The sequence below is a fragment of the Pristiophorus japonicus genome, chromosome 14 (assembly GCF_044704955.1).
Source record: "Pristiophorus japonicus isolate sPriJap1 chromosome 14, sPriJap1.hap1, whole genome shotgun sequence".
Lineage (NCBI taxonomy): Eukaryota > Metazoa > Chordata > Chondrichthyes > Pristiophoridae > Pristiophorus > Pristiophorus japonicus.
In genome coordinates this window covers 177,598,307-177,613,966 of record NC_091990.1, presented here as the reverse complement: position 1 = coordinate 177,613,966, position 15,660 = coordinate 177,598,307, and the positions used below count along the sequence as shown (strand labels likewise).

The following is a 15,660-nucleotide window of genomic DNA, read 5'->3' as shown; positions in this document are numbered from 1 at the left end:
TGAGGTTTTCTGCCTCTTCCACTCTTTCAAGCAGTGAGTTCCAGACCACCACTACCCTCTGGGTGAAGAAATTTCCCCTCCTATCTCCTCCAAACCTCCCCGCAATTACTTTAAATCTATGTCCTCTGGTTGTTGACCCCTCTGCTAAGGGAAACAGGTCCTTCCAATCCACTCTATCCAGGCCCCTCATAATTTTGTACACCTCAATCAGGTCGTCCCTCAGCCTCCTCTGTTCCAAAGAAAACACATCCAGCATCTCCAATCTTTCCTCATAGCTAAAATTCTCCAGTCCAGGCAACATTCTTGTAAATCTCCTCTGCATCCTTTCCAGTGCAATCACATCTTTCCTGTAATGTGGTGACCAGAACTGCACACAGTACTCCAGCTGCATCCTAACTAGTGTTTTATACACTTCAAGCTTAACCTCCTTGCTCTTGTATTCCATGCCTCGACTAATAAAGGCAAGTATTCCATATGCCTTCTTAACCACTTTATCTATCTAGCCTGTTAACTTTAGGAATCTGAGGACCTGCACTCCAAGGTCTTTTTGTTCCTCTTTTCAGTGTCATACCATTTAATGTGTATTCCTTTGTCTTGTTAGACCTCCCCAAATGCATTACCTCACACTTATCCATATTGAATTCCATTTGCCACTGTTCCGCCCACCTGACCAGTATATTGATACCTTTCTGCAGTCCGCAGCTTTCTTCTTCATTATCAACCACACGGCCTATTTTAGTACCACCTGCAAACCTCTTAATCATACCCCCTACATTCAAATCCAAGTCATTGATATGTACCACAAAAAGCAAGGGACCTAGCACTGAGCCCTGCGGAACCCCACTACAGCCTTCCAGTCACAAAAACACCCATCAACCATTACTGTTTGCTTCCTGCCTCTTCTGGATCCTATCTTCACCTGATTCCACACACAAACACTTCCTAGCATGGCGGGCTGCATAGTGATCAAAAGCAGGTATCATGGTTGATTGATTTTTCTTTTCTGTTCACACGGCTGAAGCTAATTGCTGGTACAGCTGAAATAAGATAAATCAGTATAGACTGGGGATGAAACCTGGGGTTGTCTTGACATAACTTATGGTTCAGGACCATAACAGGCAATGCACTTGCCCACTAACCATTTGGAAGAGCTTTCATGCAATTATTTTGAATAGGGTTAGGATAAACAGACTACACCAATACAGAAGCATTATAATATGTTACAATAAGTTACTTAACATAACATGTTTACTCGAGTTGCTCCACTGAAGTGTGATCATGTTTTGCACATTGTTTTTGGATGCTTGTCAAATAATGCTAATTGTGTAATGAACGTCAACGTAAATCAGTTTTGTTTTACTTCAGTATGCATGCATCAGCTCATGTTGGCAGTGTGAATAGGACAAGTGGGTATATGTGGGTTTGCAGCAGGAAAGTCATGCCTTTTTCCAGAAAATTAAAACTCTTAAGCCCAATTCTTATATTATCTTATATCCTTATAACAACTAGCTTCTTAAGTTGGACAGATTGTGCTGACTGCTGAAACAGAACTCGTCAGTGAGCAAAATGCCTTGTGTCCCATTTTAAACACAATACTGTTTTGAATACAATTAACCATTATAAACATATGTTTGCAAATTTATTAGTGGGAAACCTAAGATGAGGGCCAATGTCCATAGTGTAGCTAAATTGATAAATGGCAATTAGTTGACATCAAGCTTGGGTTTTAGTAAGAAAGAAAAAGAAAGTCTTGCATTTATATAGCGCCTTTCACTACCTCAGGACGTCCCAAAGCGCTTCAGAGCCAATGAAATACTTTTGAAGCGAAGTGACTGTTTTAATGTAGAAAATGCGGCAGCCAATTTGTGCACAGCAAATAAATAAATGACCAAATCATCTTTTGTAAGTGTTGGTGGAGATAAAAATGTTTCCCAGGACACCTTCTCTTCTTCGAATATCCGCATGAGATCTTTTACATCCTCTTGAGAGGGCAGATGGGGCCTCGATTTAAAGCCTCATCCAAAAGATGACATCTTCGACAGTGCAGCACTCCCTAAGTATTGCACAGAAGTACCACCTTAGATTATGTGCTCGAGTCTCTGGAGCAGGCTTGAACTCACAATCTTCTGACTCTGAGGCAAGCAAGCTACCACTGAACCACGTTGACATAGTACCTTGCAAATTATACAAAGAACTGAAGACCTAAGAACTAAGAAGGTTAAAAATAATGAGTGAAGTTGTGTAAAATGTAGCATATATAAGCATATTTGTCACAGTAAAAATAAATAACTAGTGGATCACAAGATAAAGCCCTTGCTACACAATGTATTTCAAGGCCCATTCATAATATTCTCAATAGTACAAATAATATACTGAGTGAGGGTTAATGTTCCATGTATATATTTTATATGTACATAAAAAAGATTAACATCTTTCCAATTCTATATACCATGGTATCAGTCTATACTTTGAGATATGGGAAATCTATATTTATTTACATATATAGAAAAGGGAATTGGATAAATACCTGAAGGAAACAAAAATTGCAGGGCAACAGGGAAAGTGTGATGGAGTGGGACTAGCTGAAGTGCTCCTGCAGAGAGCCAGCACGGGCTCGATGGGCCGAATGGCCTCCTCCTGTGCTGTAACCATTCTATGATTCAATATTTGTGTAACTCACCTGACCAGGGCTTCAGTAAAGATGTTTACACTGTGTGTGTAACTTGTTCGACTTTTAACTTTGGGAGGTGTGAGGGAAAATGAACTCTGTATTGCTATAAAAAGTATAGAGGCTTCTTTGAATCCTTCTCATCATATACAAAGCCATTAAGAGCCATTTATAGAAGTTTGCTCAAAAATATTTTAATACAGGGTTCTTTCAGCTACCTATTAATACATAGAGGTAAGGTGCTTTGGTTCTTGAACAGGCATTAGAACGTGATTATACGCCCTACATGTGTTTTTATTTGCAGATTCAAAGAGCACTACCTCAGTCGGAGCAATTGTTGGAGTTTTAGTTGTATTAATTGGTGCATTTTTTGTTGCTGGATTTTACTGTTACATCAAAAAGCGTCAAACAGGTAATGTCACCTATCTTCATAAATACAACTGCTCGAACTGAAACCTGTTCTCTTATGTAATTCCTATAACATGCTTTACATTTTAAAGTGTGTATATCACTGATCAATGCTTCAGTACAATACATTTGCACTGGGTGCAATCCACCACCCCGGCTGCAGTAAATACACTTAAGCTCTACAATTGTGTACAATAAATACATTTAAAGGCTATATTCTACAATCACACACAGTAAATGCATTGCAGGGGTGAAATTGCATTGGGTTGCAATTACACTGGTGATCTTAGCATATGAAGGCCTTAACAAATTCACTTGTATTTCATCTCTTATTTTAATGAAGTATTTTTTAATTGAAATACAATGATGCTTTTGGTAATGTAGCAGACAGAAAATGTTATAAAGATTATATCGAAATATTGCAAATTGAACTACATATATACTTCAACATCTGTGGGTAAAATAAATACAGTTACACAAGGGTTTTTTAGACTTTTGCAAATATATTCGAAACAGAGTGCATCCACATAGTTTTCCTGTTTTGTCTTGTATAAGCACTTGACTTATTATAACTCTAATCTGGTGTTTGAATATTGAAAAACATTGCTTCTTCCTATAACCTGATGCAAACACACTTATCAAAAGTTGATTCTGTAACGCTGACAGCTTCCAACGTATAACAAAAATTGGCAGTAGCAGTGAGCTCTTTAACAACAGCAGTTGAATGGAAAAATTCAGGAAACTCTGTAGTTTAATTAATGAAGAATGTTTGGTCATTTAGTGTAGCTCACTAGTGGGGTTCAGGATATGCCAACCTGGTATCCTCAGTAAGTTACAACGTGGAAACATGCTCACAGCCTCAGTTCGTTTTGAGAGACCCTGCATTTTTGCAAATGAAAGTGAAAGCCATATTTCTAAAACAGATGGGGCCCAAGTTTCGGGCCGCGCCTAGAACGGCGCAGCCCCGACCTGGATGCCCGTTTTTTGCGTCACAAAGTGCGCCTAAAAAAAACTTACAGATTCTCCGGCTCCCTGGAGGTCCTCTGGCCCTCGGCGCGGTGCAGGGGACGGAGCTAGGTCCCTGCGCTGAAAACAGTGCCGGGACATCTGCACATGCGCGCTACAGTGGACGCGCATGTGCAGTAGCTCCAGGCGCCCAAAACTGTGTGGGGGGGGGGGCCCGAAGCACACAGTCCCTAGCCCTGGCCGAATGGCCTCACTGGGGCTGTGTGCATAATGCTGCCTCCCACGCCCAGCTCTTGTTTCCTCCCGACCCAACTCGACTCCCGCTTCCCCCACCCCCCGGACCAGACCCGACCCCGACACCGACCCAACTCCCCCTCCCCCGCCCCCGGACCCGACCCGACCCGGCCCCCCCCCCCCCCCCACCCGACCTGACCTCCCTCTCCCTCCCTCCCTCCCCCTGCCCCCGACACGAACCGATCCGACCCGACCTCCCTCTGCCCGCCGCCTCCCCCCCCCCCCGACCCGACCCGACCGCCACCCCCCCGGACCGGATCCGACTCTACCCGACCTCCCTGCGCCCCCCCGACCCAACCCGTGCTCCCGACCCCGACCCGCGCTATCCCCGACCCGACCCGCGCTCCCGACCCCGGACCCGACCCGACCCAACGCCGCCTACCTGTAAATCTGGTGCTGGGGACTGGCCTGGCCCATTCAGCCTCCCTCCCCCTTCTCCTTTCCTCCCCCCCCTCCTTCCCCCCCTCCTTTCTCCCCCTTCTCCCCCTTCTCCTTCCCCCTTCTCCTTTCCTTCCCCCCTCTCTCTTTCCCCCCCCTTTCCCCCCTCTCTTTCCCCCTCTCTTTCCCCCTCTCTTTCCTCCCCTCTCCCCCCTCTCTTTCCCCCCTCTCATTCCTCCCCTCTCTTTCCCCCTCTCTTTCCCCCCCTCTCTTTCCCCCCTCTCTTTCCCCCCTCTCTTTCCCCCCCTCTCTTTCCCCCCTCTCTTTCCCTCCCTTTCTTCCCCCCTCTTTCCCCTTCTCCTCCCCCTCTTTCCCCTTCTCCTCTCCTCCCCCCCCTTTCCCCTTCTCCTCCCCCTCCTTCTCCTTCTCCTCCCCCCTTCCCCTTCTCCTCCCCCCCTTCTCCTCTCCCCTCCCCCTTCCCTCCCGCTTCTCCCCCTTCCCTCCCCATTCTCCCCCATCCCTCCCCCTCTGCCTCCCTCCCTCCCCTCCCCCTGCCCCCCCATCTCTCCCTCTACCACCCTCTTCCCCCTCCCCTCGCTGTCAGAAACACAGACACTGACAGACAGAAAGTGAGAGACACACACAGACAGACAGACAGAGAGATAGAGACACTGACAGAGACACACTGAGGGGGGCATCCCAGCACGCTGTTGGAGGGCTCCCGGTGCTGCAGTCGGTAAGTAGAAAATGTTTTATTTATTGATTTAAAAAAAAAAGTTAGTTCTTATTAATTTTTTTTGATTGATTTATTGGTTGATTTATTGATGTTTTTATCATTTATTATTGACGATGGCTCTTTATTTGTAAAACTGAAGTGTTTATTGTTTGTAAACTTCCCTTTAACCCCCCACCCCCCCAACCATTCCCTACGCCTGATTTGTAACCTACGCCTGATTTTCTAAAGTGTAGACAAGGTTTTTTCGAGAGTACAAAAATCTTCACTTACTCCATTCTAAGTTAGTTTGGAGTAATTTTTCACCGCTGAAACTTTGAAAACAGGCGTAAGTGGCCGGACACACCCCCTTTTGAAAAAAAAATTCTGATCCCAAGTGAAACTGTTCTAACTGACTAGAACTGGAGCAAACTAAATGCCGGGAATTTGAATTTCTAAGATACTCTGTTCTACACCAGTTGCTCCAAAAAATCAGGAGCAACTGAGGCCGAAACTTGGGCCCATATTGTTGAGTTACGCTTAGGTCATCATGAAGGTCTACATTTATGCTTTTCCTCATTCTTTTCTATGATTCAGTGCCACGCCTCACAGTATCAGAACTCACCTGTAGCCCTGATGCTGAGCCAGGAAAAGAAGTCACATTGCTCTGTACCATAAGTACGTTGTTTCCAAAAGACATTGAGGTTCAATGGTACAGAAACAAAGTGGAAATCATAAATGGAGGTAACGTTGGAATGGTGATGGAAGAGCGATTTCCTGAAGATGGATTGCCTAATATAATTGCAAAAGCAAATTTCATTCCCGTCTTGGATGACAACCAAGTGAAATACAGCATTAAAGTTATTTATCCACGGGCATCGGCAATACCTGTTGAACGTAGTTTGAAGCTAATCCTGCAGGGTAAGGGTCCAGCTTCATTTGGTTCCATTGCACTATACTATTTAAATATTTTAAGGCATGATTGGAGAAAAATTGATTTTGCACTGTATGAGAAAGATACGGCAGTTGACTAGGGAAGTTAATTTATTAAAGCCATTTTTTTGAAATATTAGATTAACATTATGATTATGTTGAATATTCTGACAGCAAGCTGTATTAGATATTGGCTCAGTTTAATGGGGTGAGAAACTAGCGGAAGACGTTGGCCTGGAATTTGCAGTCGGCATGATGGTGAACTGGAAGCATTCGTTGTTATTCTGCCTTTGAAACTGACCGTAACTGCGGGATTTGGTTCAGGCGCATGCGGAAATTCCAAAGTTTCTATCAGTCATTGACAGCTGGGAAACACGTTGTGCTGTGCCCCCACACCCCATTTCCCCCACCCCGCACCCCCCACCCCCCACCCCACAGAGCCAGCAATCTGTGTAATCAGTCAAATCATTAAGACTGGCAAAATTTATTTTTTATTTTTACTCAGTGTGACATTTGTCCATTTTAATTAAAATTTAAATTTTTAAGAAACTTTTCAAAAAATTTTTAAAGTTTGTCCATCTTTATTTCAGGTTTGCCTTTTCCCCATGTAAGAACTAATCTTTGTTTTGCTCTCTCTTACATTTTTTAAAAGTTAGAGGCCAAAATTCGGTTGCTTAGTGCCACCTGTTACCACCTGAGAGGGGCGCTAACGGGCCGCGAGACACATATCGACCGAGCGCCGTTTTGGCATCACCTCCCGGGAACTTCAGTAGAGTTTCCCCGGTGGCGCTAACAGTTAGCGGTGCGCACATTGGCACCACCCACTTGGTGACACAGATTCACGCGCAAAGCCCCGTTAGCACCGTGGTGGCGAACTTCATTGGGTTCGCCTGCCTTAGCGCTTGCCGATAATCGCGACAGTGAAAGCAGCCATTCTCTAACCTTCGGGTGCGATAAGGAGACGGCTGAGCAGGTGGGGGTCCATAAGTTGCGATTTTTCCATTTCCACTTAGTTTTTGTGCACTTATTCCAACTTATTTCACAGGGTGCGGTTTCCTAGCGCCAAAACTTCAGTTGTGATTACACGCTAGCGCCCCAGGAATTGGGGCTAGTGCCCTAAGAGGAGTGTGGACTCATTCCCTTCATGCTCCACTCCCCTCTTGACGCTAAAACTGAATGTCCCAGTTAGAGGCGGTAAACATCATCCAGCGCTAAAATTAGCGACCAGGCGGTGTCACCACCTCAAACCGGGCTATACTGAATTTTTAGCCCGTAGAACTTTAAGAGCTTATCCATTTCCTTAGTCATTGTCTGTGAGAATTCTGCATTTTGATTGGCTGCTTAGACAGCCTGTTGACATCGCAGCAGTTCGCACAAAGGGATCCCCACTACATTGAATTGAAGGACGGAAAATCCAAAGTTCTCAACACAGGGATTGCGAGATCCTTGTGATTCGGGGCCAGTAGCAAATGCCTTCCCTTCCCTGCTGACTGCAAATTCCGGGCCATTGTGTCCTTAGGGCAGTTACAGCTGGTATTAGTGCATTTTAAAATTGGTGATAGGAATATTAGAAACTTTAAAAACAATAAAGATAAATCATTGATTTTATTTTTCACTCATCAGGCAGAAAATGAAGACAGGATATTTTTTGTAAAGTACCTTATTTTAGTAGCTTGACTTATTGTTTAGTAGCTTGATTGACTTGTAGGGCCCAAGTTTCCACAGGATAAAAAAAGGGCGCCCCTCTGAGCTGGGCGCCCGTTTTTCACGCCTAAAACAGCGCCAGAAAAAAAACGCGCTATTCTCGAGCGCTTTGCAGCTCCTTGTCTGTTTGGCGCGGTGCCCAGGGGGCGGAGCCTACACTCGCACCGATTTTGTAAGTGGGAGGGGGCGGGTACTATTTAAATTAGTTTTTTTCTGCCGTCAACGCTGCGCGTGCGCGTTGGAGCGTTCGCGCATGCTCAGTGTGAAGAAAACATTGGCACTCGGCCATTTTTGTAGTTCTTTGTAGCTGTTTAATTTTTGAACATTTTTTAATAAAAGCACATTGCCATCAGCACATCAGCACTGAGGCTACCCTTCTCACTGTCTCCTTCCCCTCCCTCCCCTCTGCGGCAACAAACCGCTGTCTCCTTCCCCTCCCTCATCTGCGCAGCAACAAATGGCGGTTTCCTTCGAACGATGGCTGAAGCACTTTCACACAGGTAGGAAGATGGTTTATTTAATCTTTTCTTTGCTTATAAATGTTTATTCAGGATGGATTTATTTGTATAATATTTGTAGAAGTATAAATAAGGATTGATTGTAGAATTTAATGACTTCCCTTCCCCCCCCCCCCACCTCGTTCTGGATGCCTAATTTGTAACCTGCGCCTCATTTTTTAATGTGTAGAACAGGTTTTTTCAGTTCTACAAAAATCTTCACTTGCTCCATTCTACTTTAGTTTGGAGTATGTTTTCACTGTGGAATCTTTCAAATCAGGCGTCAGTGGCCAGACACGCCCCCTTTTGAAGAAAAAATTCTGTTCTAAACTAGAACTGTTCTACCTGACTAGAACTGCAGAAAAAAAAATGTGGAGAATTGCGATTTCTAAGATAGTCCGTTCTCCACCAGTTGCTCCTAAAAATCAGGCGCAAATCATGTGGAAACTTGGGCCCGTACTTTTGAAAGAAAAATCAAGCATTTTAATTAGCTCAAATTGTGAAGTATATATGATAATTGCTATTAGAGTTGTCCTGTGTCATTGCAGTCCGTTTGGTCTTTTCTACAGACATTCTTTGCTCCTTACCTGTAACATTGAGATACCTGTAACATTGAGATAAATTTATAAAATATATCAATCACAGTGTGCTGGCCCTTTAATAAAGCTTCTTATATGAGATGACAGGTAGCATGAACATTTATAAAATCTCATTAACGTGTCATTAGAATGTAAAGCCTAGAAATTACAGTTGGTGATATTAGTGGATATGCACTTATGTTTGTTTAGTGTTCCCCTGCCTGCTATTTTAGCAAGAATATTAATCCATTTAAAATAAACAGGTTAATACCTGCATTAAAATAGCAGACAGCATTGACCAGTTAATATTGTGAACAGTAATTTCTGGGTTCAGATTATCTTTTATATGGCTAAGTGCCTTCTCAGAGCCATATATGGTTTTGTTTGATTGCAATTTCTCATATAAGCAATAAAGAGGTATCGGGTAAAGGTGGTGTGAGGATAAATCCTCGAAGTAAAAGAGAAAAACGCAGGAAAGACAAAGTTTGAAAGTTATCAAGATGAAGGCTATGTGGAAGGAAAGGTGAGAATGAAACAATTTGGATAATTTGGAAAATAATGCAAGGAAAGCAAAACTTTATACTGCCACCATTCATGGCATTTGAAAACTAAGAGACATTTAGATATTGTTTTTCTCCCATTTAGTAGTTTTAATCTAACATGAAAAGTCTAGAATAAAAGGGAATTTTGATTGTGTTCAAAGTACAAGTATCTATTTACTTGCAATTTTATTTTGAGAAAACTTCTAGCCAATGTATCAGAAATATCTCTTGATTGTTCATCCTTATGTTGTAAGTATTGCAAACCTCAACTTCACCCTTTAAAAACTGTTTGGTTCACCACTTGCCTTTACAATAAATACAATTACACAGAGCTTTTAGCCTTTTGCGTGTGGCTGCAGCAAATATCTTTAAACTAAAACAGAGTATCTTTCATATTATGTCTTCATGGCTGTATGATGTCACTAAACTTGTAATTGCGCATTAACACTGGACATTATTCAAGCTTATTATAACCCTGGCCTGGTGTTTTAATATTAAAATACATTGCTTCTTCCTATCAACTGATGCAAACCCACTTGTCAAAAGCTGATAGCTGTAATAGTGACATTTTATAACATAAAAGAAAAATTGGCAAGACATGGGCACTTTAACAACAGAGGTTGAATGGTAGAATTCAGGAAACTCTGTACTTTAATTAACGAATAATGTTTGAGTATTTTGGGGTATTTTTCCAAGATTGTAGCACACTAGTGGGTTTCAGGATATGCCAACCTGGCACTCTCAGTATGTTACAACCTGGAAATATGCTTCATTACAAATAAAGTGATATCCATATTTCTAAAACAGATATTGTTGAGACATAATGAAGGTCTTTATCTATGTTTTCCCCCATTTTTTTCTGCATTCCAGTGCCACCCCCCAGCGTATCAGAACTCACCTGTAGCCCTGATGCTGAGGCAGGAAAAGAAGTCACATTGCTCTGCACCATAAGTACAGTGTTTCCAAAAGACATTGAGGTTCAATGGTACAGAGACAAAGTGGAAATCATAAATGGAGATAACTTTGGAATAGTGAAGGAAAGGGGATTTTCTGAAAGTGGATTGCCCAATATAATTGCAAAAGCAATTTTCAGTCCCATCTTGGATGACAATCAAGTGGAATACAGCATTAAAGTTACTCATCCACGTGTGTCAGCAATATCTGTTGAACGCAGTATGAATCTAATCCTGCCGGGTAAGCGGAATATTTTAATTTGTTTCCTTTGCACTATAGTATTTCAACATATTAAGGCATAACAGGAGTCATGAGTGGATCTTGTGATTAATAAACTTAATTTGCTGAAGGAAATTTGTATGCACTATGTAAGAGGTATTTGACTAGTGGAGTTTTTTTTTAACTGTTTTTGATAGTACGAGATTAAATTATATTATGATCATTGGGTTAAATATTCTGACAAGATATATTAAACATTGGATCAGAGTAATGGGTGAGAAACTGGCTGCAGGCAGTTACAGTTAGTGTTTGTGTATTTTAAAATCGGCAACAGCAATGTTTGAAACATTATATTTTTCACCTATCGGGCAGAAAGTGAAGATTGGCGAAAATATATTTATTGTAAAGTATCTTTAAGTAGAAAATGATTGGTATTATTTGATCTACATATTTGAACGAACAAGTGGCTCAAAATTTGGATCTGTAGTGCCTGTCTTTTGGGTGCTATGAGTGCCCTTCGAGCTCCAAAATGGCGTCTGCGGTGCGCACTTTGGTGGCGCATCGCGTCGGACGCCATATTGGTGAAGGTGTTAGTACGCACACAGTGAATGCCTGCCAGAAGAATGCAGAGCAGGCAGATCATGATGTGAATCAGCGTGCATTGCTGATTTGATGCCAGTGCAGCCATTTCTGAGCTCAGTGCTCCAGGTAACCTTGCAAAGCTGAACACACGCTCAGCAGCATGGAGGACCCTCAAGCAGCGCTATTTAAAGGGATCATCAACTACATACAGGTTAGTAGCTGTTTGATTTCTTCTGGCTGTTGGTACACATCTATCTACTGGTGCTTTCTATAGTTGTTTGACATTGCCAAAGAGTACAAGGAGTGGGGTGTCAGGTGGTGAAGGACTTTTTCCTGAACTCAAGGCTTCTGTACAAACCATTTGCTGCCAGACCTGGGCTCACGAGTAGAAATTCCCCTTGGAATATAGCATGACCTGGAGAATAAACAGAGGGGATGCAGAGCAGGACAAGTTGCTGGAAGAGGAAGGGGAAAGAAGGGGGAGAAAGGCAGGTAGTCATATCCACCCAGGCTGTTCAGGGAGCAATTCTCCTACCTGAACCTCAGTGTGGAACAATGTGAGAGATGTCTGCACAAAAAAGTTAATCACCACAGTCACAGTCACAGTTAATCGCTGGCATCAAATCAGCATTGCACGCTGATTAACATCGTCATCTGCCTGCTCAGCCACTGGCAATGCGGTCCTCGCCTTGATTGAAAGTTGCAGTTGTCGCTGCAGCAGGTGGAAAATGATACAAGGAAACCAAAACGTAATGCTACCTGCATTAATGGTGTTTGAAAACTGGAGAGGCATTTAGACATTGTTTTCCTCCCATTTAGTGGTTTTAAGGTAAAGGTACAGCAGTTATCATGGGCGACTTTAATCTACATATTGATTGGGCTAACCAAACTAGTAGCAATACAGTGGAGGAGGATTTCCTAGAGTGTATTAGGGATAGTTTTCTGGACCAATATGTCGAGGAACCAACCAGAGGGCTGGCCATCCTAGACTGGGTGATGTGTAATGAGAAAGGACTAATTAGCAATCCTGTTGTGCGAGGTCCCTTGGGGAAGAGTGACCATAACATGGTAGAATTCTTTATTAAGATGGAGAGTGACACAGTTAATTCAGAAACTAGGGTCCTGAACTTAAGGAAAGGTAACTCCGATGGAATGCGGCGTGAATTGGCTAGAATAGACTGGCGAATGATACATAAAGGGTTGACGGAGAATAGGCAATGGCAAACATTTAAAGATCACATGGATGAACTTCAACAATTGAAGGACAAAGGGTCTAATTAGGAGGGGGGAAATAGAGTATGAGAGGAAGCTTGCTGGGAACATAAAATCTGACTGCAAAAGCTTTGATAGATATATGAAGAGAAAAAGATTAGTAAAGACAAACGTAGGACCCTTGCAGTTGGATTCAGGTGAATTTATAATGGGGAACAAAGAAATGGCAGACCAGTTGAACAAACACTTTGGTTCTGGCTTCACGAAGGAAGACACAAATAAACTTCCGCTAATACTTGGGGACTGAGGGTCTAGTGAGAAGGAGGAACTCAAGGAAATCCGTATTAGGTGGGAAATTGTGTTAGGGAAATTGATGGGATTGAGGGCCAATAAATCCTCAGGGCCTGATAGTCTGCATCCCAGAGTATTAAGGAAGTGGCCCTAGATATATTGGATGCATTGGTGATCATTTTCCAACAGTCTATTGACTCTGGATCAGTTCTTCTGGACTGGAGGGTAGCTAATGTAACCCCACTTTTTAAAAAAGAAGGGAGAGAGAAAACGGGGAAATTATAGACCGGTTAGCCTGACATCAGTAGTGGGGAAAATGTTGGAATCAATTATTAAAGATGAAATAGCAGCGCATTTGGAAAGCAGTGACAGGATTGGTCCAAGTCAGCATGGATTTATGAAAGGGAAATCATGCTTGACAAATCTTCTAGAATTTTTTGAGGATGTAACTAGTAGAGTGGATAAGGGAGAACCAGTGGATGTGGTGTATTTGGACTTTCAAAAGGTTTTTGACAAGGACCCACACAAGAGATTGGTGTGCAAAATTAAAGCTCATGGTATTGGGGGTAATGTACTGACGTGGGCGCGAGCACCATCAGAGCAGGACGAGAGCGGAAGGGGCAGCGTGGCAGCATACCATTCCAGGGAGCAGCAAGTGCTGGAGCAGGAGAGCAACGGCAGCGAAGAGTGAGGTCATCAAGTTCCAGGTCGGTGATTGGAGCATGGGCATGTACTGCAGGAGCAGCAAGGTCGGAGCGAAGGAGCAGTTAGAGATTGTAGAGGGACGTGATCGGGGCTCAGGAGAAGCGTGAGTTCGGGGCCCAGAAGAGGCGAGGGCCAGGGGCAGCACGGGCCCAGCCCACACTGCGATATGTGTGCGCACTAGGTCCGTGCAGCAGATCTGGTCTCCAGTCGTCTTGGATAACCCTTGCTACTGGACCAAGACCTAGCTCTGTCGAGCCTGTGTGGTGGCTGGTGTGCAACGGTCACCACACGTTAAAAAAAATCCACGCACAGGCATTTTTCACCCTTCAAGATTTTGTTCGGACCTGGAATTTTAGGTCCCTCATTGAAACACCTGTGAATTTTTTGACGTGGAAGCAAGTCATCCTCGACTCGAGGGACTACCTATGATGATGATGACTGATGTGGATAGAGAACTGATTGGCCGACAGGAAGCAGAGAGTCGGGATAAACGGGTCCTTTTCAGAATGGCAGGCAGTGACTAGTGGGTTGCTGCAGGGCTCAGTGCTGGGACCCCAGCTATTTACAATATACATTAATGATTTAGATGAAGGAATTGAGTGTAATATCTCCAAGTTTGCGGATGACACTTAGCTGTGTGGCGGTGTGAGCTGTGAGGAGGACGCTAAGAGGCTGCAGGGTGACTTGGACAGGTTAGATGAGTGGGCAAATGCATGGCAAATGCAGTATAATGTGGATAAATGTGAGGTTATCCACTTTGGTGGCAAAAACACGAAGGCAGAATATTATCTGAATGGCGGCAGATTAGGAAAAGGGGAGGTGCAGCGAGGCCTGGGTGTCATGGTACATCAGTCATTGAAAGTTGGCATGCAGGTACAGCAGGCGGTGAAGAAGGCAAATGGTATGTTGGCCTTCATAGCAAGGGGATTTGAGTATAGGAGCAGGGAGGTCTTACTGCAGTTATACAGGGCCTTGGTGAGGCCTCACCTGCAATATTGTGTTCAGTTTTGGTCTCCTAATCTGAGGAAAGACATTCTTGCTATTGAGGGAGTGCAACGAAGGTTCACCAGGCTGATTCCCGGGATGGCAGGACTGACATATGAGGAGAAACTAGATCGACTGGGCCTGTATTCACTGGAGTTTAGAAGGATGAGAGGTGTTCTCATAGAAACATATAAAATTCTGATGGGACTGAACAGGTTAGATGCTGAATGTTCCCAATGTTGGGGAAGTCCAGAACCAGGGGACACAGTCTAAGGATAAGGTATAAGCCATTTAGGACTGAGATGAAGAGAGTTGTTAACTTGTGGAATTCCCTACTACAGAGAGTTGCTAATGTCAGTTCATTGGATATATTCAAGAGGGAGTTAGATATGGCCCTTACAGCTAAATGGATCAAGGGGTATGGAGAGAAAGCAGGAAAGGGGTACTGAGCTGAATGATCAGCCATGATCTTATTGAATGGTGGTGCAGGCTCAAAGGGCTGAAAGGCCTACTCCTGCAGGGGTGGGGGGGGGGGGGGCAGTGGGGGAAGTAGACTAAATATAACTACCGATTGTATTATTGTTTTGAAAATACAAGTGTATATTTATTTCAAAAACGAAGTGATAAAACCTTTGTGCAATGTACTTGATTATTCATTTGTGTTTTGCAGTACTTGTATTACCGCCTACTGTATCAGAAATCACCTGCAGTCCTGGCCCTGAACCAGGAAACAGAGTAACTTTGTCCTGTTGTGTGCATACATACTTCCCAAAAGAGATTAAGGTTGAATGGTACAGAGGTAAGGAAACAATAGAACAGATCAAAGGAGATGGAGTGATTATGGAAGAGCCCATTTCTGATGATGGTCTATACAAGACATCAAAATTAACATTTACTCCAGTCTCTGATGATGATCAGATTGAATACAGAATTCAAGTTATTCATACAAGATTATCCTCAACACCCATTGAACGCAGTTTCCAGTTTAACCTTCAAGGTAAGAGGAAGCTTTCAGGCGATCACATTATACTGC

At 43.3% G+C, this 15,660-nt stretch overlaps 1 protein-coding gene across 1 annotated transcript in view; it reads left to right on the top strand.

Moving 5' to 3' along the window:
- Positions 1-15,660, top strand: part of LOC139280252 (CD276 antigen-like) — a 54,853-nt gene that overhangs the window by 20,343 nt on the left and 18,850 nt on the right. Inside the window, exons 4-7 of the mRNA XM_070899888.1 lie at positions 2,973-3,080; positions 6,024-6,347; positions 10,551-10,874; positions 15,298-15,624. Coding sequence (XP_070755989.1) covers positions 2,973-3,080; positions 6,024-6,347; positions 10,551-10,874; positions 15,298-15,624 — 1,083 coding nt within the window. The remainder of the gene's footprint in view (positions 1-2,972; positions 3,081-6,023; positions 6,348-10,550; positions 10,875-15,297; positions 15,625-15,660) is intronic.